We start from the raw sequence: 24,142 nt of genomic DNA, 5'->3' as shown, positions 1-24,142 counted from the left end.
GCCTCTGCTCCTGCTCTCCGCACCTGCAGACCACCCCCCCACAGGCGGGCCAGCCAGGTGGACAGCTGCGGCCCCACGTCCAGCCCCCACCACCTGCCCGTGGACAACCGCCAGGCTGAGAACAGTTCCTACACATTCCAGTGGTTGACAAAAGTCAAGAGGACTATTTCACACTATGTGAACATTATATGAAATTCAGATCTCTCCGCCCACAATAACGCTTCGTGGAATCCCAGACATGCCCGGCCGTTCGCAGGGAGGGGGCAGCCACTTTCAGGGGGCAGAGGCAGAGTCCGGCAGCTGTGACAGACACCAGAGTCCTCAAGGCCCAGACTGGTCACCAGCCTCCTTTGCAACCCTGTTCTAGTGCCTTCTGTACAACACTACATCATGGCAAGGACAGGGCTGAAGGGTCCTTAGAACTCCCCAGACTCCCTTCCCCACTAAGACAGAACATCCACGGGCTCCTGTCCCCTGCGGGGTGGGAAGCAGCGCTAGCCACTCCAATGTCCATCCTGGGCAAGAGGACCCTCTCCTTGAGCTCAGGATGCTCCGTCTTGGCAAGAGCCCCCTACAGCGTGCTCCACCAGGGTCCCCGGGACGGCAGCCTCTCCGAGCTGCCCACTCCCATTGTTTGGACACACGCCCATCTGCACGCTTCAGCCAGAGCTCCTTCCCCACCAAGCTCTGCCCTCCGTGGGCCCTTGGGCTGCGTGGCTTCGGCCACCAACCCCCTCAGCCATCACACAGACAGCAGATGGGACAGACGGATCCAGGGTGGGCGCATCTGGCTGGGAGACTGGTCCGCAGTGGCGGGGGGCTACCCGCGAGGGCTGGTGCACCTGTTCCTGCCGTGCACCTTGAGGACGAGCTCTGGCCACGTGAGCCACACCAGTCCCCCTCCTTCCCGAACCTGCCAAGGAGGGAAGCTGTGAACACACCCCACTTCCGGTATCTTCTTCCCTCCGGCTCAAACACAAGGATATCAGCTTCTTTTCTTGTACGTGTGTTTGATGGGCTGGGGGACAGCCTATGAAATAAACTATTTTTCACGAGTTTTTCTAGCAAGCGGAAACTCTAGTGACAACAGATGAAACGGTGACACTGAGGTTTCCAGGGATGCAGGCGAGGAACCTTGTTGTGACCAGACTCCAGCAGGGAAAACCAGGAAAACCCAGCCCACACCCTTTCTCTGCCCTCCAGTAGGCCTTACCAACAGGGATTCTCATGTGCCCACGAGGGGACCCCGTGAAGACCATCCCCACGCTAACGCTGTTCGCACACGACCCGAGCTCCGGGAGCGTCCCCTAACTGCTGTCCCTTAGGGCCCAGTATGAACAAATGTCACTGCACAGCAGTCACGACAGGGGCCGGAGGCTCCTGGACACTCCCATCAACAGGAAAGGACATGCGGGAGAAAGGGCCCAGGCCACTGTTGGGCTGAGCTTCTCCATCTCCTCACTGGGAAGCTGGAGGTGACCACAGTTGTCCCTGTGCCTTGAGCTTGCAGCTTGCCGTGAAAAGCCCCTGCGAGGGGGACTGACGGGTCTCAGCATCACGGACTGGCCCCGAAATCCGTTTCAGTGCCCACTTAATGGCGGTGCTTTAAGTACCTTCTTTCCAAAATTCCTCACCATGACTCTGCAAGGGAGACAGCGCCGTGTGCCCACCGGACAGCCGAGGGGAGGGATGCTCAAGCAGAGGCGTGAATGTCCTGGGTCTCATGGCAACGGAGCCCTGGACCGGAGCCCCACACTGCCGTGGACCCGTGGAGTCCATTCCGGCCACACCGCGCCCCCCCACCCCCTGCCTCGGGCCCGGGCCAGCCCCTCCTGGCGTCTCTCCCACTGCCCCTCAGTGACACGGTCATCCTGGGACCCAGAGGTCCGGCCCTACCACCCACAGAGCTAATATGCAGGTGGGGACACGCGCCTCCGGGTCCCGCAGTGACACGGACACAGGCAGATGTGGGGCCAGCGGGAGCGGGTGGAGCTGCCCACCCACGTGCGAGGGGCCCGGGCCCCAGCCCCGCGTGTGGGGACCAGACACATGCCCGCCGGCCACGACGGCCTTCGCAGAGCTCGCGGGGCGCTCCTTACCTGGGGACGGCTCCGTATGGAAACAGAGTCCATAGCTCGGCTCCCACAAATGTGCTTATCCCACGAGCTACGTGTGGAAGGAGAGATCAGCGTGCATCTCACTAAACAGTTCGGCTCAGGTCTCGTGTGCAAAGACGAGGAGCTTCACTGGGCGCAAAGCCTTAAACGTGCGGTGAGCAATGGTGCGGCCCGAGCGAGGGCGTCAGTCACACCGCGTCACGCTCCCCTGGTTACCATCTCCGCTCTGCAGCCCGGTAAAGCTCCGAATTCCGTGGCGGCGGCCCGGGGAGCTGAAGGGTGCCGGGACGGGCTGGCCCTGGCCATCCCGGGTCCTTCCTGCGCGGCCCGGGCGGGGACGGGCTCCTCCCCCGCCGCCCCTCCCCCACCCGCACGCCCGGTGGGGACAGCGCGAGGCTCACCTGCAGGTCCAGGGCGGTCAGCTTGCCCTTGTCGCCCGCGTTCCTCGTGTACTCCTCGATGGTCCAGGAGGGCTGGCCCCGCTTCACCTCGGCCAGCTGAGTCAGCCGCATGTCCGTGTACAGGGGGTTGCTCTTCAGGTGGGCTTTGAGGGAGGCGGGGTGGGGACGCGGGCTGAACACCTGCGCCACCAGGAAGCTGTCTTTGGGCTGCTTGGGCAGTCGGTGCTGGGGGGGGATGTCGTACTGTCTGTCCGCCTGCGGGGGGTGGGGCACAGAGAGGTCCAGACAGACGGCACGGGGGCTGTAGGGTTTCCCTCCTGCTAGACCTCCCCGGGCCCCGAGGCCAGCCGCGGGCGGAACCGCTTCCCACGCAGACGCCGCTCCCCGGGAGCAGCCGCAATGCAGCCGGCCTGGCCGAGGCCCACACTCGACCAACCCCCACACCCTCACGACCCCCGACCACGGGCAGCTGCGCTCCTGGTGCAGAAAAGGGGAGAACCGGACCGTGAGGGGCGGTGGGGCAGGGAGGGGACGGGCGGCGCGAGCGCGTGTGCGCCCCTGCCCGGAACTGGGCCAGCGAGCCTCCGCCGGCCCCTCTCCAGCCCCGCCAGCCGTCCGCAGCTGCGGACGGACAGAGCAGCCACCAGCATGGACACCGATGATTCTCTGGGATCAGAAAAAAAAAAAAAATCACTGCTTTTATTTACTCTTTTCCCCCGACTTTGGACACTGAAAACCCGCCGAGAGCCTGTCTTCGGAGTTTTTCCTTCTTGGCACCATGGGAGGGTCCCGGCCTCCCACCGGGCTCTGTGTGTCGGCAGCCCACGCCGCCGTCACTTCCTCTTGGACCCCGGGCCCTCGGGTGTGTCCCCGACCTTCAGAATCAGGGGAGGGGTCTGAGAAGGCAGCACACGGTCCTTGGAGCTGGGGCGGGGGTGGGGAATGACCCCGACACCTGTCACCCCACTGCAGGGGACGCGAGCACCTGCACCTGAGCTCCCTCCGGCCCACGCAGACGAAAGGGCCGAATGGGGAGCTGCTGTCCTCGGGGACCGGCGCCGGCGCCGGGAACAATTTCCTTATTTGTCTGGCTTTTCCTACTCACCCTCTACCGATCTTACCATGGAAAGACTCAAACTTTCCAAGAGGAGCACCGTGAATCCATGAGGCCCAGGGAAGGGACCCTGGACCCCGCACGCCGGGAAGGCAACCCCGTTCCCTCTGCCTGCACCCCGCTATCCCAGAAGGAACAGGGTGTGCCCTGGGCAACGCCCGCCTCTGCACCACGTCCCCCATCACGAGGACTTGACCTCGGCCACCCATCCTGCATCCAGACCCCACTTTCGCCCACGGGCAGCCTGGCAGCCCGCGCTCCTCGAGCCGGCGGGACAGACAACCCGCCCGAGCCGTCCCACCCGTGCCAACGCGGAAAGCCCACAAATCTGGAAGGAGAGCCAGCGCACGGAGGGAAGCCCTCCTTCCCGACCCGCGCTCTGCGCACGGGGACGGGAAAGGTGTGCGGGCCCGGCCTCATGGGCGCGGGTAAGATTACCTCTTTGGCCTTGCGGTGCCAGTCCTTACTCTCCCCGGGGCCTCTGTCCTTGCTGTCCTCCTCCCCGAGGCCCCCGCGGCTGGCGTGGGTGATGGTGCGCCAGTCTCTGGGTGAGTTGGAGGTGCTGGCGATTTTGGATTCCGTAGCGCTGTTCTCCTCCGTCAGGGACCTGGAGGACGGCCGGGTGAAGAGGTTCTTCTTTAAGGCCTTGACGCGAAGGCTCTCGCTGTTGCTGCCGCTGGCGTCCGAGCAGTACCAGTCAGCCGCGTGCTCCAGCTTGGGTCCGCGGGGGCCGCCGGGCGCGCGGAACATGCGCGGAGAGGCACTGTCGTCCGACGGAGCCTCGCTTGTCAAGGAATTCAGGTCGATCTGCACACTCACCTTCTCAGGCTGTTGCATTTTCTGATCCAGCTTGTTTAGCTTGCCCAGGACCTGGGAGATTTCCTCGCGGACCCCCGACAGTGACTCGAGCTTCCGCTCAATCTCACCGATGCGGAGCACCAGTCTGCACACGCTGGTTTTCAGCTCCTCGTCCGAGGGGTGGCTGTTGTTAGGCCGGTTGCCCTTTTCTCCTTTGCTGCCGGGAAGCCCATTGGCAGTTTTGGTTAGGTTGTGCTCGGGGGAACTGTCGCCGTCGGACTTGTGAAGCTGAGACAGGGACCCCGTGCTGTTGTAGCAGGAAGACGGCATCACGCCCGTGGAGCCGCTGACGCTCATGTCATCCAGAAACCGAAAGATGTCGCTGATGTCGTCGCTGACGATTTCCGAGTCGTCGTCGGACTGCTTGGTGGCGTGCCTGTCGCCGTACGTGGTCTGCCCCGAGGCGCACAGGTCTTTGCGTTTCTTGGCCTCCAGCACGTGCTGCTCCGTCTGGGTGCCCACGCTGCTGGTGTCCGAGCTGAGCTGCCCGCTGGTGCAGCCGGTGCTCTTGTCTTTGAACTTCTTGACCGGCTCGTGCTTCTCCAGCTCAACCGGGGACGAGAGCTCTTTAGACCTGAGCGCATTCGGTTTCGCCATGTAGCCAACGGGCAGGATGGGCTGTTGGTCCTTCGGCACCAGGTAAGTGGGGCGCCTGTCTGGGGTAGGGAAACCGGGGCTCTGGCTGCTGGGATTAGGGTAGCGCAGCTTCTCCTCAGAGGGGTTTCTGTTAAAAAAGGACCGTTCAAAGTCAGGGACTTCCTCGGTGTTCAGGCTCCAGCTTTTGGCCGGCCAGGGGATCTGCTTGCCCGGCCTCCCGGCACAGCGCCTGACATCCTGCGTCCCCATCACCGGCGTGGGTCCGAAGTACGTGGAGGCTTGAAGGTCGTCCAAGCTCTCGTGCTTTGCGCGCCTTTTGTCGGGCACAGGGGAGTACATGGGATTCAGGTACTGGCTGCTGTAGGGCACCTCGAAGCTGTGGTTGAAGAAGGCAGTCTTGTGGGGCTCCTTCCGGCCCTGGGGCTCCCCGTGCTGGGCCTCCGCCTTGTTAGCGGGGCCAACCAACGTGGGGGACACGGTCATCAGATTATGGAAATCCTCTTTAAAGATGTTCCTTTTCTGGACACAAGACGGCACCATGAACGGCTCTTCGCTGGAAATGAAGGTTTCCTTGATGCCCTGGCTGACGGGCAGGGAGTCCTGGTCCGAAATGGACTCGTTCTCGATGTTCATGGGGAAGTAGGTTCTCTGCATCTCGCAGGGCTGGGGGCTGGCCACCGAGTAGGGGGGGGCGAGGGTCTGCAGCCGGTCTAGGGAGGCCGCCCGGCCCTTCAGCTCTCTGCTCACGCCCAGCAGGAAGTTGGGCTCCGAGGTGGGCACGAACTGCGGGCAGTCCTGGCGGTCAGCCTTCCGGCCCTGGGAGGACTGCCGGGCAGGGTAGCCCCGGTGGAAGGGCCTCTCGCTCAGCTCACAGCCGACCGGCTCACACGCGGCGGCAGTGCAGACCTCCGTGTCAGAGCGGCACGACTCGAAGGACGCCTCCTTCTTGCGCACCTTCTGCCGGCCGGTGGGCAGCTTCTCCTTGGCGACGCCCCCGTTCATTTGGATCAGGTTGAATATGGTCACGATGTCCGCGGCCACCATGATCTTCTTGGACTGCTGGTTGTTCACGGTACATTTCATCTTGTCTTTGAACAGCGTGGCCGGGAAGTTGGGGTCGAGGCAAGCCGTATAGAAGAGCACGCTTCTCAGCTTGGCGAGCTGGGAGAGGTCAAAGCGGGCGCACAGGGACTTGCACAGATCCTGGTAGGAAACGGTGTTTTGCTTGCTGTCCAGCTCCTCCAAGATCTTCATCAGGAAGAGGGAGGTGTCCTGGTTGGTCTCCATGACTTCGGACGTCACAGGCTCCTGCCGTCACGGTCTTCCAGTCCGTTCTACAGGGACAACATCAAAAATCGGAGGGAGGTCACAAACACGGTGGGGCTGGGAGCCAAGCTTGTTACGAACCACACAGAGACATGCAGGGAGAGCCCTCTTAATTGAAAAATGTATTATCAGCTTTGAAAATATTTAAAACACACGACTTTGTAATTCCCTTCCCGGGAATCGATGACAATGATTTACGGATAAAGATGTTCGCTGCGATGGCATTTATAACAGTGAAAAAAATAAACCATCTTTAATACTCCAATAACCGAGGGATGCGTGAACAAAACTATCATACAGGACGACTTTCCACAGGCATTACGACGATAGCCACACACATCCTTACGACGGAATGTGACCCGTCCATAAAAAGGAACTCATTGGGGCATCTGGGCGACTCAGTCCGTGAAGCCAATGACTCCGGGTTTCTGCTCAGGTCCCGGTCTGAGGGTCATGAAATCGAGTCCCATGTGGGGCTCCGTGCTCAGTGGGGAGTCTGCTTGGGGGGTCTCTCCCTCTGCCTGCCCCACCCCCGCTCTCTCGCTGTCTCTCTTTCAAATAAATGAATCTTAAAAAGAAAAAAAGGCATGAACTAGTGTACAGACAAGGATGTGGACGGCGCCCACAGGCGTGACGCTCAAGCTGAAGAAGCCAGAGTCGCCGGCTGTGTCCCGTAGGACTCAACTCTGATCACATTCTAGAAAACACACCCACGGCCTCAGGGCTGGCTGTGAGCGGTGCAGGGGGCTTCCCCGACTGACTCAGGAGACCACGCGCTCACACGTGTGAGTTTTCTTGCACGTCCATTACACCTTCCTTGAAAGATGACACATGGAGGACTTTTGGGGACACACACCGAAAAACCATGCTGCAGTACTGAGAGGGGGAAAAACAGGAAAATAAATGTTTTAAGCCAGAAGCTCTTAATTACAGGAAGTTATATATTCTTAGAGATGAAAATGAAAGAAAACAATGTACACTGAAATATTAGCAGTGGTTATGTTTGGGTGATAAATATGGATTTTTCCTGAAGAAGAATCTTTGTTCTTCAGTATTTTATGATGCAAATTTTCAAACGTAGAGCGAAGCTGGAAGAATTTTTCTAGCAAATACCCGTGTACTCGCCCTCTGGATTGCACCGCTAATGTTTCACGATATTCTGTCCCTCTCAGGCCGATCTATCTACCCTTCATCGAGCCTTCTTGTTTCTTCTACTGCACTTTGAAGTAGAGTGCGGGCATCTGAACATTCCGTCACGTGCATCGTTAACCCGAGGTCGATCATCGCTCACGGTGTTCCTTTGAGGATCAGATCCTCATGCACGAACCCTGAGTGTGCGTTTGCTGAAGCTCTGATGAATGTGCCTGCTCGTGCAGTAACCCTAACCTCCGGAAGACCCGGAGCGTTCCCAGCCCCCCTCCCACCCACCGTGTTCTCGTGTGGCCTGGGTACCGTCACGTGCTCCTTGAGACTTCCCGTCCTTTCTAAAATTCTGACATGTGCTACTTGTCATCTGCACACCGTAATAACGATAGTAAGCCTTACTTCGAAACGGAGGGAAAGCAACGCTAACCCATCCTGATGGACAAGTTAAACACACTAAACCCAGAGTTCCACGAAACATCACAAGAGCAGTAGAGCGCATCAATACACACGGACCAGGTCTGCCCACAGCACCGCCACACACACACACACCGCCCCTCGGCACACCTGCTTGGAAAGGCACTCAGATGGGCCGACTTGCTGATTCTGAGGTCGGCTCAGCCCGTTTCCCCGGGGAATGGTGTCTTTTCTCCGGGTTAGAGTTCGGTGCTCCTGGCAATGGGTTCTCCGTCCCTCCCGAGGGAGCCTCCCCAGGGGCTCCTGGCTCAGGCTTGAGCTCCCCGACACGTGTCTGCAAGGACATGTAGGGCCCACGGTTTGGATTTTCCCATGCGGAAGAGACAACAGCTCTGAGGGGTCCTGTTCCTGCCCAGGCCTGCCTGGCCACTAAGCCCGCCCTGTGGAAGCATCGGTGAGAGGCGGGGACAGCCTGTTGCACTGGGGCATCAAGTAAATGAAGGGACACTGGAATCCGAGCGGCGTCGAATGAACGCACGGAGGGAAGGGTGAGCGGGGCACACGGTACTGGGATGTTTGCTGCTGGATTCTTCCAACAAGCACTTCTACGGTTGCCCTGATCCACAGGAAGCATGCATGGGGGACACAGGGCGGCCACAGGGAACCCCATGCCGCAGCGAGCCGACCCCTGCGGCTCCCGGGACCACAGGACGCTGCCCCCCTGGGAGAACCTCGCCACGCCCTATACCACTTCCCTGGCTGAAAATCTCCATCCCAGCCCAAAAGCGGCATTAGGAAGGGCGCGGCCCCGTGTACCCTGGGGAGAGTGGGATCTGGGGGCTTACGAATGGCCAGGGAGGGGACAGCGCAGGGGTTCCAGGCAGAGGGCGGGAGGCTCGAAGGGGTGGTGGGGCAGAGTCCGCTTGGGGAGACGGAGAGAGGGAGGAGGAGCCGCACAAGCAGGGATTCGGAGCAGGTGGGTGCTGGGCTGCTGGGGGGGCATCTGGACTTGATTCTGGCGCTAGTGGGAGCGGAGAACACCAGGCGTACAGCTTGGGGTGAGCTCTTAGCCCACGGGATGCGCAGGCAGATCCACACCATCTGCCCCTTGAACGCCTCCCGATCTGCACAGCCTGCTCTAGGCTCTCCCGACTCCCATCCAAGGCGGCCTCCAGTCTGTGGCTCTGGGAAGCGCAGGCCCCAGACGTCTGATGTTTTCCCCGCCCCTTCACGCATCCCCCTCTGGCCGTGATGGATGTTGCTGCCGCCTGGTCCTTGCGGCTGGAGTGAAGGTTCACCCCTCACAGCCTCACGCATTTGTCAGAGCTCCTGGTGCTGACCTCTGCTGCCAACCGAAACAGAGCAGAAGAGCGGGGGTGTGCTGGGGGCTCGTGGGGTTGCTGTGGGAAGCTCTGGGCGGACTCAGCTGTCCTCACCTGCCTTACAGACTCCGTCTCCTTTCTGCCAACAACCCTCAGATCTGGTGGGAACGAATGACACAAACCTTCACTCGGATCAGCAAAACTGTTACGAAGGGTTCTCATTCAGGCTTTCCCACGGGCCGTCATATCCTGATTGTTCAGAAGCCAATATGATGGCAGCGATGAAATGTGGCCGCGGCGGTCCGGCTCACACGCTGCCGCACAGTTCCTCGGCAGCCCCCGTGTGGCTCCTGCCCGAGTGCTGGCCGGCTTGTGGTTTGGATGTTGTCTGCTTCCAGGACAGTGTTCACTGCCGTGACTTCAGTACAGATTGAGGGAAACTGTAAAAGGGAGGCAGCAAGTGAGCATTCTGAGATGTGTGATCTGGAAAGTCTGCATTTCCTTGCGTCGCCTACAACACAACGTCCCGCTGGATGGAGACCCCTTTCCCTCTCGCAGGCAGCTCTCCTCCACACCGTCTGTTGAAGACGGCGACCAGCGCTGGGAGGAGCTACCCTTCTGTTTGCCCAGACGAGTCCCCCACCCCAAGCTCAACCGTGGTGCAAAGCCCTTGCCTAAGAAACCAGGACATTATGAAGCAATTTCCAGGTCTGGTGAGAAGGCAAGCTTAGAAAATGTGAGAAACCTTCCATTATGAACACCTACAAATGCTGGATAAAATACATTTTTTTTAAACGTGTGGAGCTAAGTTTGGGAGAGAGCCAGGTGAATGTCCAGGTGCCAGAAACAGAGAAAGGATTGAAGATCATGGGGTGAGCGGGAACATTGGTAATGTGGCTGCTGTGGGGAAGGTGGGCAGGTGGTTCCCACTGAGTTAGGAGACAAGAGGCCTCCACCAGATGGCGAGTGGGAACACGGATGTCTGCCTGGGGCTGGGACCCCTGAAGGACTATTCTCTAACTCTGCGTGAAAATAGGAAATACAGAAAAAATCTGTTCATGAGCTCAGGAAACAAGGAAGCTTGTTGGCCTCTGAGTTAAATAGAGGAAAAGATTACTCCTTGAATTGTAAAGCAGGGATACGCCTTAAATGCTTTGGGGCCAAAATTTATGCTACCACAGGGTTCAAGAACTCTCGAGCTGAGAAATTAATATGATATCAGTTCCACACTGGTGACACCCCTGGATGCAAGCAAGGCAAATGCGAAACTGCTCTGGTCAATCCACGGCACCCTGCGGAGGTAAGAAGCCACATGCACTGACCCTGAGTAAAGGTTCAAAAAATTACAGTGCACAAGAGAAAATATTCAACAGGGAGTGAGAGTCATCAGACACAAAATAATCAGGACCATTAGGACTTTAAGAATGTCACAAAATGGAACGGCAATCTTAAAAAAGCTGTAAATATATTTTAAACAAGGAAAGATATTTTAAAATATTTGGAAATCCAAATGAAAGAGGACGTTGTGAAAAAAGAACATAGAAACCTGGAAAAGAACCAAACGGTACCCCTTGAAATATAAAAATAGTCACTGAAATAAAAATCACAATATCACAAATCACAAATTAAATAACATATAGCATAAGTAACGAGAAAAACAGTGAACTGGAAGACAAATCTAAGGAAATCTATCAGTATGCAGCATAGAGAAATACAAAGATTTTAAAAATATGAAATCAGGGTTAAAAGACATAGAGCACAGGAGAACTTTTAACAAATGCCTAACAAGAATTCCAGGAGAGATAAGAGAGGATGGTGTAAAGTCAATGATCAAAATAACAATGTCTAGAAATGTTCGCAAATTGGAAACGCGAGTCCTCAAATCCAAATAGAAACTGCAAATAAGACCTATAAAAATAAATGTACCCTTAAAGAGCAAAGCACACCATATTGAAACTGAAGAATACCAGAAGCAGAGAGAAAGCCTGAAAGTGGGTGAGGCCGTCAGGAGAGGGAATGAATTACCGAGAAAAGAATAAAACAAAAAACGGGTGTTTCAGGAATAATTAAAAAAAAAAAAAAAGGAGAGGGGACAGGGGCAACTGGATGACACAGTCAGTTAAGGGTCCAACTCTTGGTTTCAGCTAAGGTCATGATCTCGGGTCATGAGATCAAGGCCCCTATCCAGCTCTGTGCTTAGAACAGAGTTTACTTGGGATTCTCTCTCCCTTTCCCTCTACCATTCCCACTCATGTTCTTGCTTTCCCTCTCTCTGAAATAAATAAATCTTTACAAAAAAAAAACCTAAAAGGGACAATTCTGTTTTATAAAGATGAGATTGTAATTTGGGGCATTTTTTTAGATAAACTCAGATCTATGTATAAAATCCACATTTTGTGTATATTCTGTGAAAAGATGTCCAGAATTCTTGGTCCTTTTAGAGTTAAAAAAAGAAAAGAAAAACTAAAAGACATGGACACAAAATTCTTAAAGTGTTAAGGAAAAGTGACTTACAGCTCATAATTATATCACCTGAAAAAAACCCCACTATTCATAAATTAAAATTAAAACTGAAGACACATTTCTTACTGTGAAAGTAAGGGAAAAGAAGCTCCTTTGGGGGGAAAAAAGCAAATTTAGAAAAAAGAAAGTAATAAACATATAATTAATTCTAAACATGTAGCAATTGTATAAAACCATATTAGTGACTGTTTTTTTTTAGCTACAATGAATGGGGGATGGTAATCAGGGTTAAAACTTCTTGAGCATTACCAGGTATTCTCAGGAGTAGGAAAAGGATGTTAAATAAATTTAGATGTTAACTCAAAAAAATGTATATTACAAAACAGTTTATGGATAGCCAACAATAGAACAGGAAGAAATTATAGAACTTAATGTAGAACTTCTAAACTAGTATAAAGAAAACCGAATAAATAAAATCTCAATCAATTAATAGAAAATCAGGAATAAGAGAAATAAAGAAGAAATGAAAAACTAAGATAAGCAAAAATCACAAGATGACAGAAACATTTCCAAATACATCAAATCACAATAAATGTAAATGGGCTACAGTTAACAGTTCAAAAGACTGTGACTCTCATATTGGATTTTAAAAAAATATTGCAGTCAAATGCCACCTATGAGAAATATACCTAAACATGCTGTCACAGAAAGGTTGTAAGTATAAAGATAAAACAAGGCATAGCCATAAAAACCAAATCAGAATACAGCTAACATTTGTTATAGGCAGAATGGTACACTAGTTAAAGACCATAGACTCTGGAGCCAAATTGCCCAAATTTAAATCCAAGCTCTTCCACTTACTAGCTGGGTGACTTGAGCACTAGGAGTCTCTGCACCTCAGTTTCCTCAGCTGAAAATGGGGAGGATACTAGTACCAATGTCACATGACTGAGTTATATGCACGAGTACCTGGCAAAGAGTAAGAAATCTGGCAATACAGATATAGCTCGAGATTGGCAAATCCTATTGCCCTCCAAATCTACCTCTGGTTATCTAGCAAGATAAACATTCACATGGGTTTACAAGGTGGCAAAACTGCTTATTTTTTTTTAAGATTTTATTTATGTATTTGACAGAGATCACAATTAGGCAGAGAGGTAGGCAGAGGGAGAGGAAGAAGCAGGCTCCCTGCGGAGCAAGAGCCCGATGCAGGGCTCGATCCCAGGACCCTGAGATCATGACCTGAGCCGAAGGCAGAGGCTTTAACTCACTGAGCCACCCAGCTGCCCCGGCAAAACTGCTTATTAAAAACATTTTTTAATAGTAAAGAAGTAAAGTGGGAAAGAGATAAATATCGGTTTATCATATCACCAATATTATACAGCAGCTAATGTGAATGAATTTATTTATATTAAATTTAAGGATAAACTTAAAAAAACGCAAAAATGCATGGAAAGGAAAGTTGCAAATGGATGTATCCTATCGTTGATGTCACTTGAAAAAAAATATAGAGATTGTTTTGGCATGTTTAGATAAAAAGGATAGTATGAAAACATATATGGAAATGAAACATGCCAGGTTTGGAATGATGGCTTCCTTTGGAGAAAGAGAGGGGAGGAAGGAAGATGTGGGTCTAAGACCTAAAATGAAGGCCCGGCATTCTGTGCTGCCTTGACATCTGGTCAAACCAGGAGGGCCTCCACACTCTGCTCCTGCAGAGAAGACCCATTAGCCAATCAGCTCTCCTTATCAAGGGGGTCAGGCACAGCTCCTACCTGTTCCTGAGTAGTAGGAACAATCACAACACAAACCAATCACAAACAAGCCAATCACAACATCCCACAGGATCCAGGGGTCCCTTCACCCTCTTGTCCCATAATGCCTGCCTCACATGGAGCCAAGTTCAAACCCTGTGTGCCCCGTGTCCTCCTCCTCTGGGCTATGAATACATGATATATAAACTGCCGTCGATTTCATCTGTCCAACATCAGGTGTTCAGTGCATGGCCATCCCCATAACCCTAGGGAGGGAGTCCTCCCTCTAGCGCGGTGAGGAGCAGGTGAGGGAAACACAAGGAGCAGCAGGTAGAACATGAACTTTCACATACTCTTCCCTTAAAAAAAAAAAAAGCAGGGAAGCAAAAATGATCAAATGTGAACTCCCAAGTTGGGTTATGTTCAGTGTTTCATTTGACGGACAGAAAGAGAGAGCGAGTGAGCACAGCAGGGGGAGCATCAGGCAGAGGAAGAGGGAGAAGCAGGTTCCCCGCTGAGCAGGGAGCCAGATGTGGGGCTCGATCCCAGGACTTCGGGATCATGACCTGAGCTGAAGGCAGACGCTCAACCGACTGAGCCACCCAGGAGCCCCCTTTCATTCACTTTTAAAAAGATGTACTAATTAAAAGGTAAAGTACATTTTAAAAACTGGGAAAACAAGTTTCCACTTACGCCTGTCAAAAGGGAGGCAAAAGAATAGAACACAAATTTAAGGAGGCTCCACACCTAGTGTAGTGCCCAGTGTGGGTCCTGAACTCAAGACCCTGAGATCAAGACCTGAGCTGAGATCAAGAGTCAAGAGACTCAACCGACTGAGCCTCCCAGGCACCCCCCCCCAAAAAAAATCTTATAAATGTGGCTGTCAAGGTGAGTAACTAAGAAAATCGAGAAGTGGTGTTTTGCTTGTTGTCCATGCTTCATTGTCTTTGCCTTTCTGCAGTGAGAGGTCCTGTGTGCTGGAGGGAACCCTATCAAGGTATTTGCTTTGAGATACTTAGTGAAGTGTTCTGGTCAAATGTCAATCTATTTGGATAGCCAAATATTAAAACTTGCTACAAAGCTCCTGCATTTACAATGTGATGGCTAACTCACCAGAGACAAGACAGACACGCAGAGGACTGGAAAGGTAAGGACTGCACACATGATGAAGGTAGCCTTTCGAGTCGATGAGAAAACAACAGTGTATTCTGCAGAATGCAAATGCATCAATAGTTAAGTATTATGGGAATGATTGGTTCACTAATTGGTGAAAAATTAAGTTCGCTCTCAGTCTTTGCCATGCCAAAAGGAAATTGCCAATGAAATAAAAAGAAGGAAATTTGAGTCAGGATTCAGATAATGTGAGGTCATGTAAGCATTGTACATACAAGATTCCAGAAATTGCAGAAATAGAAATCATGGATAAGGGGCACCTGGGTGGCTCGGTGGGTTAAACCTCTGCCTTCAGCTCAGGTCATAGTCTCAGGGTCCTGGGATCAAGTCCCACTTCAGGCTCTCTGCTCAACCGGGAGCCTGCTTCCTCCTCTCTCTGCCTGCCTCTCTATCCCTGCTTGTGATGTCTCTCTCTGTCAAATAAATAAAATCTTTAAAAAAAAAAAAAAAGAAGAAGAAGAAGAAGAAATCATGGAGAAAAAGACTGATCAGCTGGGATAAATGGAAATCACTTTCTTACAACACTAATAAAGGTCACAAAAGTTGGGGGAAAAAACTGGAATGCAGAACCTTTTAGCTTCTTACTGAAATCTCTGAATACTAATAGGAAAGAAGGAACAGCCCCCAAAATACTGAATTTACAAAAAAAGAAAGGCAAAGAAAATAGTGTAAATCATAATCAGTAAAGCAAACTAAAACAGCAATTTAACTAACTTATAATTCATAAATCTAAAGAAAGTATCTAAAATGATATTCTCTTTATGAGGTGTGGAAGCGGTATTAGGCATGGGATTTTTGCTTGCTGGATTGGTAATGGTTAGGAAGGCTCGTACTGCTATCAAGGGAGAGGTCGACAGTGGAAAAGAAGGCGCCCCATGTATCTGTCGTTGGAGAGGAACACACCCGTGTGACTGCTATAGGAAGTAATCAGCAGTAAAGTTTAAAATAAAACTTAACACCTAAAATGAAAATATACCTAATTTTATTTTATTTTTTTTTTAAGATTTTATTTACTTATTTGACAGACAGAGATCACAAGCAGGCAGAAAGGCAGGCAGAGAGAGGAAGGGAAGCAGGCTCCCTGTTGAGCAGAGAGCCCAATGCGGGGCTCGATCCCAGGACCCTGGGACCATGGCCTGAGTTGAAGGCAGCAGCTTTAACCGACTGAGCCACCCAGGCGCCCCTATACCTAATTTGAAATTTAAAAATCCATACTCCTAAGTACAGCTCCAAGGGAAACACTGGATAAGTATAAAAAGAAAAAAAAATGCTACAAATATTTTCTCTTCAATATTGCTCCTAAGAAGAAACTTTCACCAATAAACTCTGTATCCAACTGGTCATGTAAGATTACGGCACATCAGTATGCTGAAATACCATGCAGCCATGAATAAATCATGTTGCAAATATTTATTATTGACACATTTAATGTTAATGGCATATTTGTAAGTTAAAAAGCATGCTACTAAATGACATATTGTAATGCGTTATAAAACCGTCTATATATAGTATCTTGTACACACCCTAACTAGTAATGACCGTCCCTGGGTGGGTTTTCTCCTTGTTTCAGGTCTGTGTTTCTTAAATGTTCTGCGTATCTCATTTTCTAATGAAAAATGAAGAGGAAAAGATATACAGGCAGATCCCAGAAATGGAAATTGGGGAGTAAATTATCACCTCTGATCTTTGGCCTTCTCGTCTAGAAAGGGAAGGTATCACTTCCTCCTCCTGGGATCACTAAGAGGCTCAAATGAGACATTCATTTTCTTCATTCAAAAGATACTCATTTTGTAACTGGCACATGCCAGGCCCTAGTTCAACAGGTAGAAATACAGCAGGATATAGAGCAGATTAAAACAAAATGAGAATACCTTAGTAAGCTTATATTCTAGGTGGGGAGATAGATAATAAGCAAAATAAATGTACAATGTGTAGGAGAGTAGAGGTAGAAAGCATTATGGAGGGAAAGACAGGAGGACAGAACAGGGCAGATGGGGGTCGCAATTTTAAAAAGATGGTCAGAGAAGTCCTCAGAGGAAAGACTGTGTCTGAACGAAGTCCCCAGGTATGTCTGAAACAAATCACGTGCCTCCTTTCTTTCCATGAGGTGGAAAGGTGGAGGAAACAGCCCGTGCAAAGGCCCTGGGGCAGAAGCATGAGTGGCATGTTTGGCTGGCCATGGAGGCATTCTATAAAATATGGTGTGCAAAGAAATATGTATTACTGTATGATCTCTGATATAATAGTTTGCTCCAAAATGATTATTTTCTTTATCAAAATGTCTCCAAAAGATAGCTTCCTAACGCTCAGGCATCATTCATGTTTCATTTTAGGGCAAAATATTAATAATGAGTAGGAAGTCCCTTATCTTCCCCTCTCTTCTCCTGAAATCATCCCCAAACCAGCCTCCTCCCTTTGACCATCCAGGGAGAGGTGAGGCCCTGGACCAGATGACTTCTGTGTCTTGTTTTAATTTGAGTTAACTGTTTGTTTCCAGCCCAACAATAAGTCTAAACGCACATCCCAGATCTCGTGTGTGGCCTCCTGACAGCCAGGTCTAGCGCTGCATTTCCCGAGCCTGAGTGCTTTGGCGATGATGTTGAACTTTTGTTGCCGTGTTTCCCAAACCTGGCTCCATGGGTTCAGCCATTACAAGAGGGCAGAACTCTGGGATTTGAGAAACGCCGACCAACGTGATGATCGGTGCAGACCCTTCAGAAGTCAGATCAAGCTCTGCCTCCGGGTCAGCCTCCCTGCACTTCCGTGGCAGACACAGATCATCTCGGACGTCGTCCTGTATCCGCCTCCCCTGCAGCTGCGACATCACCCCAAGCACAGAGGCTCGCCGCCGCCCGCCCTGATCTGCCATCTGAGAGAGGAGACAAGCCCCCAGCGGGCCACACGGGGCTGAAACCCAGGTATCGGCGGGGCGGCGTTCCTCCCTGGCGCTCTAGGGACGAATCCCTTTCCTTCCCTCTTCCTGGTTCCTGCACGCGGCTTTCCTTGCCCCTCAGCCCCTTCTTCCATCTCCAAAGCCACCAGTTACGAGGCTCCCAGCCCCGCTCCAGTGGCTACGGCTCCCTCAGCGAGTCGTCTGCCTTCGCCTCCCCATTTACAGGCTGTCGTGATGATCCCCGGCCACCCAGACGGCCGGGATGACCCCCTTCCCGAGGTCCTCAACTGCCTCACGTCTGCAAAGCCCCCTCTGCCATGTGACATAATGTGGTCAGGGGTCTGGGGGGCTAGCCCAAGGGCAGCGTTGGGGGTTCTTCCTTACGGGGCCTCCGACCGGGACCTGGAGCAGCGGGCCTGAAACAGCGGCCCCCCCAGCACCAGGAGGGAGGGAAGGCTCACCCCCTCCACTCGCTCACACGTGCGGCAGACGTCCCTGGAAGCCTGCCATCCTCTCCAAAGGCGAATGCTTTGCCCCAGTTGATAAAGTCCAACCTAAAATAGAGAGGGAACCTCTACTGACAGGCACGCGAGGGGAATGAGACTACTGCTGGTGCGGGACTAAGCGCTCCCCGGGGCCGTAATCCAGAACACATCCTAAAATCCCGGAACCATGGCCGGCCACACGGCCTCATCCCTCTCCCCGTTCCTGGAGCTCACGGCACCCCTGCCCGGAGCCAGTGGGCGTGGTGGCCCCCCGGAGAGAAGGCAGCCTCTCCCCCTTCCCTAGGGGCCCAGGGGCCAGGCAGAAGTCAGGGCCCTGGGGAAGGCAGGGGAGAAGGCAGCCCTCCAGGGATATGCGGGTGGCTCCTCCCACCCCCCCACCCCCTCACCCCTGGCTCCAAGGCCACCGCAGCCACCGCACCTTCCCTGTTGATGGGATGTGGCTGCAGGAAACATTCTGTGACTCACAGTGTTGGCTCAATTCTCCATGCCCCTTCCTCCCGTGACTGGCCACGGCACTTGTAAATGTGGGGTAAACCCAGGCTTGGTTCTCAGCCCAGACGTTCCAACAGGGCAAAGCCGGGAAGTCCATATTCATGAAGATCCCAGGAGGCTCTGGGTTGTTTGGCAGCTGCTTGCGAATTCTGGACAGGTCGCACCTCGGTGCCGCGGACCCGTGGTTCTTCTTTAAATAATTCCCGACTGGCACATGTGCTTCTCGAGGAGCTTTTTTATCCTGGCGTGCAGAGCACAGGTCTCTCCCTCAGCCTGGACCTGACGATCTTTCCAGTGGCCGCGCCACACAATGGACTCAGACCGAGCTTGTGGGGGTACTGAATCGCGATGCTTTTCTTCCTGTGGCCGCTGGAGAATCAGGCCTTCCGCATCCCCACAGAGAACCTTGTGAGTCACACGCCAGGCCGATCAGTCCCTCCCTCACCGACAGTGCGCGCCGATCTATCCAGACTGTGCCAGACGCCGTGCCAGTTCCAGGGCAACATGGTGACGGGGGCTGTCCCGCCCCCCCCCCCCAGGGTCTCCCAACCCAGGGGGAGAAGCAGACCAGCAGAAGGGCCACGGCGATGGGGACAGAGGGGAACGGCTCATAGCCCACTGCCCACACCTGTTCTTCGTGCCCACCCAGCCCACTGCCCACCCCACTCATCGCCGCCCCCTGTCCCCTCACTGTCCCCTACCCACCCCCTGCCCCTGCCCCTCACACTGAGGAATGACTTCCCACTTCCCTCAGCTCCACACACCGCCCGCACCCCGCATCTCCTGGTCGCTTCTCAGCGCTGCTGAGGCCCCGCAGGCTTCCAGGAGAGCTACAGCCCCTCGTCCTCACAGGCCGCCCCCCCCCCGTCCCTACTGCCCTGCTGACCTTCTCAGCTTGTTTTCTCAGCTGTTTGCTGAAGTCTCTGCAAGTCACCAGAACCCTTGCGTGTGTAGCTTCCTCCAAAAACCTTTCTTTTCTCAAAATCCCAATGTTCACAGAGGCTCCATGGGAGCCCGTCAGCCACGGGGGGGTCACGAGGGCCCCCAGCACAGAACGGGAGCAGCAGGAGGGAAGGACGCAGCAGACGGGACACACACAGAGGCGAAGTGGACCTGGGCGGGCTCAGCGCGGTCCCCACTGTCCCACCAGGGGAGAAGGCTGTCGGAAAAGCTCTCGTTGGAGGGCGTGCACGAACAAACCCCAGAGCCCCAGAAACATCCCACAGTGAGCACGGCCGCAGCGCACGCCCTCAGGCTGGCATTCAGTGAGGCACGAGCACACGCGCGTAGCCCAGCTGGAGGGCAACCTCCCACCCCGGATGAGGAAGGACACATCAGCAGGCCACAGCCACGTGTCACTGGTCTTTCAGCTCATCCCACAGAACCCTTTGCTCTAATTCCAATGTCACAAAAGAGCTTCCCTTATTACCTGGCCTCTAGCCTCCCTGATCGGTGAACACATTAATCAGACTCACTTTCTTCCCCTGAACCATTAAACCAGCACGTTATGGCTCAAGCCCTGGGCTTTTGGTCATCGTGGTCCTTCTCTAGAAGAACAACGAGGGTATACACTCTCCAACCAGCTCACGGTGACCATGTCCTCAGCCCTGTGTCCATACCCCAGGGCAGTTCCCCATAAAATGCTGTCTCAGCAACCACCCGCCCCCAATGGGTCCTGATCCAAAGGCAGTGTCAACCCAAGGCCGTCACCTGCCAGGATAGGTCAGGTTCTGCTGCAGTGACAAACAGTCCCCAGACTGCAGTGGCTCAAAACCCCAACGGCTAACTTCTTCTCCAGGCCACGAGTCCACCGTGAGTAAGCTGGGGTCTACGCTCCTGGTCATCTCTGATCGGGGACTCAGACTGAGGGGGCAGCCACCTCCCAGAGCTCTCCCTGTCACTGGAGTGGAGGGAAAGGGGGAAACGGGTGAGCTCCCTTCCACACCTTAAAGGGGGCCCAACCACGTAATTAGAGGGTTGGCACTTTTGGTCTCAGCCCCAGTCTCCAGGGAGGGGACAGGGACTGGAGCTTGAGCCAATGGCCCACGACTTAGCCAATCATGACTCTGTAATGAAGACTCCATACAACCCCAAGAGCAGAGCTCCCAGGCCCTTTTTCAAAGAGCTTTCAAGTTTGAGGAACCAGGATGTGAGCCCTATGGCTCCTCCAGCAGCTGCCGTCAGAAGGAACCACGTGTGTGCATGTGCAGGACCCCACCCCCGATGCTGGAACTCGAAAAAGCCTCCTTAGCAGCTCCGACTACAGGAAAGGTTTTCTTACAATGTGCCACGAGGTGTCCTAGACACTGGAGAGAGCAACGGGTAAATCCAAGTCCCCCTCACGATTCATGCGGCTCCGGAGCCCAGCCATCCATCGGTCACAGTTCCATCAAAATAGCTCCTTATCTGCTCATCCATCCAGCAAGGACCCACAAGCAGCCGCTCACCCACTGGGCACAGGGTAGACCCGGGAAATTTAGGGCTTGCAACAGTTAGGGTCCTCTGGGACTCACGTGCTGGGGACACCGCCAGCCATCTGGAAGGAGCCGGAGCCAGGGAGACACTTACAACACAGGACGGAATCACCACAGTGTCTGCTTCCAACACTTGGGAGGAGACGTGCCATGTTCTAGAGAGAAGCCTTTCGGGACCCTCCAAGTGTGTTCTGGGGAGCCGCTAGCGGTTCCAGAAGGGCCCTCTGGAGTCAGGCTGGGAGGGAGCCGCCGTCGGGTGGCTTCCCACTCTTTAATCTGTTCCGTATACGTAACAGTCATATAAAGTTCAATTTTAAAAGAGAAACAGAGGGGGGACATCCATGATCTGATCTGGTGCGCTCTCCTTTCCGACACAGGAGAACAGGAGAGCAGGGGAGTGAAGGAGCTCCCCAAGGTCATTCGAAGAGTGAGAGGCGGCGGGAGTAGAGTCTGGCCCTAGCTGCCTTGGCGCATCTCTAAACTCCGTAATGCTGTTCCTCTTCTTTCCCTTTTTTTCTCTTTCATGTCAGTGGACAGAGTCTGCAGGTAAGCTCCCAGAACTGCGATCCAAATGTCAGTGGGAAGAGCTAATCCGCGGGGCTGCTTTAGACACAGATTTGCAGAGGAATCTGGAAGGTTCCCCCAGCTAGTTTGAGAATGCCCATCAGCCCCTGGCTGGAGTGGGGAGCAGGGCCCTCCCCTTCTCCCAGCCCCGCCACCCTGCAGACGCCTGCCCTGCAGGCGCAGAGCCCTTGTTGCAACACTGGTCTCTGCTTCACATTTGTCAAGACTCGAGACAGGGCTGATGTGGGGACCCCTGAACCCCCAGACCCGTTCTGTGTGCTGTGGATCAAGACAGGACAGGTGGCCTGGCCTCGACGGGGCCTTGCCCTCGGACGGAGTATCAGGGAGTTAATAAATCCAAAGGCTTTTAGAAGCCGCAAAGTCTCATCAGTGTTGCCTCTAGTGCCAGCCAGGGAAAGAAGACATTATGTATGTTAAACTCAGAAAGAACATACCACCAACAAAGAACGCTTTGTCTGTCCTCCAAGTATTAAGTGCTCTACAACACTTCCTCACCAAATCATCAGAAATGCAAAGAAACTGTTTGATCTCATCTTTCCCTGGCAACTGATGTGTGTTTTCATAAAGTCCCTGATCTATACAAACCTCAGACACACACGGTGAAAATCAGACTATTTACCAGACAGCTACGGCTTTCCCTCCAGGCTCCAGGAAGCTACGAACAATCTGTAAGTTTGCTCCTGCCTCTGCTCTCCTCTGCTACACAAGAAGGAAGCCCATTAACGGGGTCGTGCAAGTCCCTCTACAGTGCCAGGAGCCCGAGGCTCTCTTACTGTCTTCTCGCGCTTCGGCTGCTCGGAACACTGCGGCCAGGCTCACAAGGAGCCAGGGGCCCAGAGCTCATTCCAAAAGCCATCTGTGGCCACAGCCCTCGGCTGGCTCCCACCCGCAGGGGAGGCCCAGTGGATTCCAGAAAGGGGGGGGGGGGCAGGGGCTTTTACTGACCCTCTCCATCCAGAGAGGGGATAGCAGCGGCTTGTTTGCAGGAGGAAGGGGAGCCTAAGGGCCCCAGGAGCTGCTGCCGGGCTCGTGGCAAGTCTTCACATGACACCTAAAATCACAGCAGAGCCCTGCCCGGAAGCTCCAGGTCACAGCCCCGGGGGCGGCGGCACTCAGTCCCCTCCTGATGAAATCACCCCCTCCGCAAGGGAAATGGGCTGAAAGCTCTTTAAGACAGACCTCTATTGTTTACAGCCGAGACTCTGGCTTTTTCCCTCGGCTTCGGTCTGCACCGAACGTGTGCACAGCAGTTGAACAGCTACACTCTTCCCCGGGAGCAGTGCTGACAGAGCGCGGTCACAGTCAAGCTTCCCAGATGCCACGGGAAGCTCCGGGCACCCCCAGGGAACAGACAGATGATTACTCCGGCTGGATCGGATCCCGCGGGGGACACTCGTGTCCTCGCTCTGCATACGCACGGATCAGACGGTATGTGAGGGCGCACTGCCCGCCACCCAGGCCTGGCTCCTGTGCTTTCTGGCAGGTGAAGTTGAACCTCTCATCTCCCCGGGAGGAACAACGATCGCTTTCTACCTCTACGTGACTGGAAACGTCAATGTAAGGATCAGGTGCCGGGGCTGGTCCACCTGGGTCTTGTCCGGCTTTCTGTCTTACTTTGCGCCTCTGATGTGTCAGGCTTTTTGCCCACCCAGCTCACATATTTAACCCTCCAAATACCGTTTTCCAGAAGAGAATTTTCAGCCGTGAAAACTTGCCCCAAACTGCACGGTCCCTTCCCGGATCCCTGACCTCACCGCCAGGTTTGGTGAAGCCCGGCAGTCCCCCCCCCCCCCCCCACCCCTTTTCCACCAAGCCCAGGGCGCCGCGCCAAGCGCCCCGCGGCCCGCAGAGCTGGGAGCCCCGCCGAAGAAGGGGGGCGCGCCCGCCGGCCCCATCTACCCCCCGCGCGCGGTGGCCCCACCGCAGGCACTCGCGGACCCACGTCGCCCGGACACACACCCGCTCGCGTGCGCCCCTGCCCCGCTCGTCCCGGGCTCTCCGAAGTTACCTCCGAGGCCCCCGCGGGGCTTCCTCTGCTCTCCCGCGGCGCTGCGCTCGGCCTCCAACGCCGCGCCTCTGGAAGGTTCCGAGCCCCCGGCCGGGCTCCTGGGGCAGTAAGGGGTCCGCGCCTGGGGGCGGGGCGGCTGCAGCTCCCGCCACTCAGCCGGGGGGTCCGCCCTCAGCCTCGCAGCGCCCACCGGGCTGCGGGCAGGGCCGGGGCGGGCGCGCGGCGGCCGGGGCGGGCGCGCGGGCTGCACCGGGGCAGGGGGCGGCCGGCTCGGGATCGCATGGCCCCAGGCGGCCCCGGCCGCGGTCTTTTGTCTCGGCCGGCGCGCCGCGTCACGGGCTGGGGGCAGAGAGCCGCGCGGGCCGGGCAGCCGGCGGCAGAGAGCCGGGCTCGCGGCTCGCGGTCGCCCGCCCGGGGCGCGCAGCAGGCGGGGCGCACGGGCGGGGACTGCGCGCACCCCGGGGACGGAGGGGCGGGCCCGGGCAGGGGCGCGGCTGGA

General features: G+C 54.4%; 1 protein-coding gene across 3 annotated transcripts in view; it reads right to left on the bottom strand.

Annotated features, from left to right (window-relative positions):
- The window catches only part of MINAR1 (membrane integral NOTCH2 associated receptor 1), a 28,897-nt gene extending 5,075 nt beyond the window's left edge, over positions 1–23,822 (bottom strand). The window contains exons 1-5 of one of the 3 annotated variants that reach the window (XR_009398960.1): positions 23,644–23,822; positions 9,478–9,735; positions 4,071–6,421; positions 2,519–2,773; positions 2,100–2,166 (exon numbers count right to left, since the gene is read on the bottom strand). Coding sequence is in view for 2 of the 3 variants with exons in the window: in XM_059371407.1 (XP_059227390.1) it covers positions 2,519–2,773; positions 4,071–6,374 (2,559 nt within the window). In the remaining variant the exon portion in view is untranslated. Of the gene's footprint in view, positions 1–2,099; positions 2,167–2,518; positions 2,774–4,070; positions 6,422–8,123; positions 8,270–9,477; positions 9,736–23,643 lie in introns of those variants that run through there. The other 2 variants (XM_059371407.1, XM_059371408.1) reach the window with 2 other exon arrangements.
- Positions 23,823–24,142: the final 320 nt, after the last annotated feature.

This window comes from Mustela nigripes, chromosome 13 (assembly GCF_022355385.1).
Source record: "Mustela nigripes isolate SB6536 chromosome 13, MUSNIG.SB6536, whole genome shotgun sequence".
NCBI lineage: Eukaryota > Metazoa > Chordata > Mammalia > Carnivora > Mustelidae > Mustela > Mustela nigripes.
This window is presented reverse-complemented; position numbering and strand designations above follow the sequence as displayed.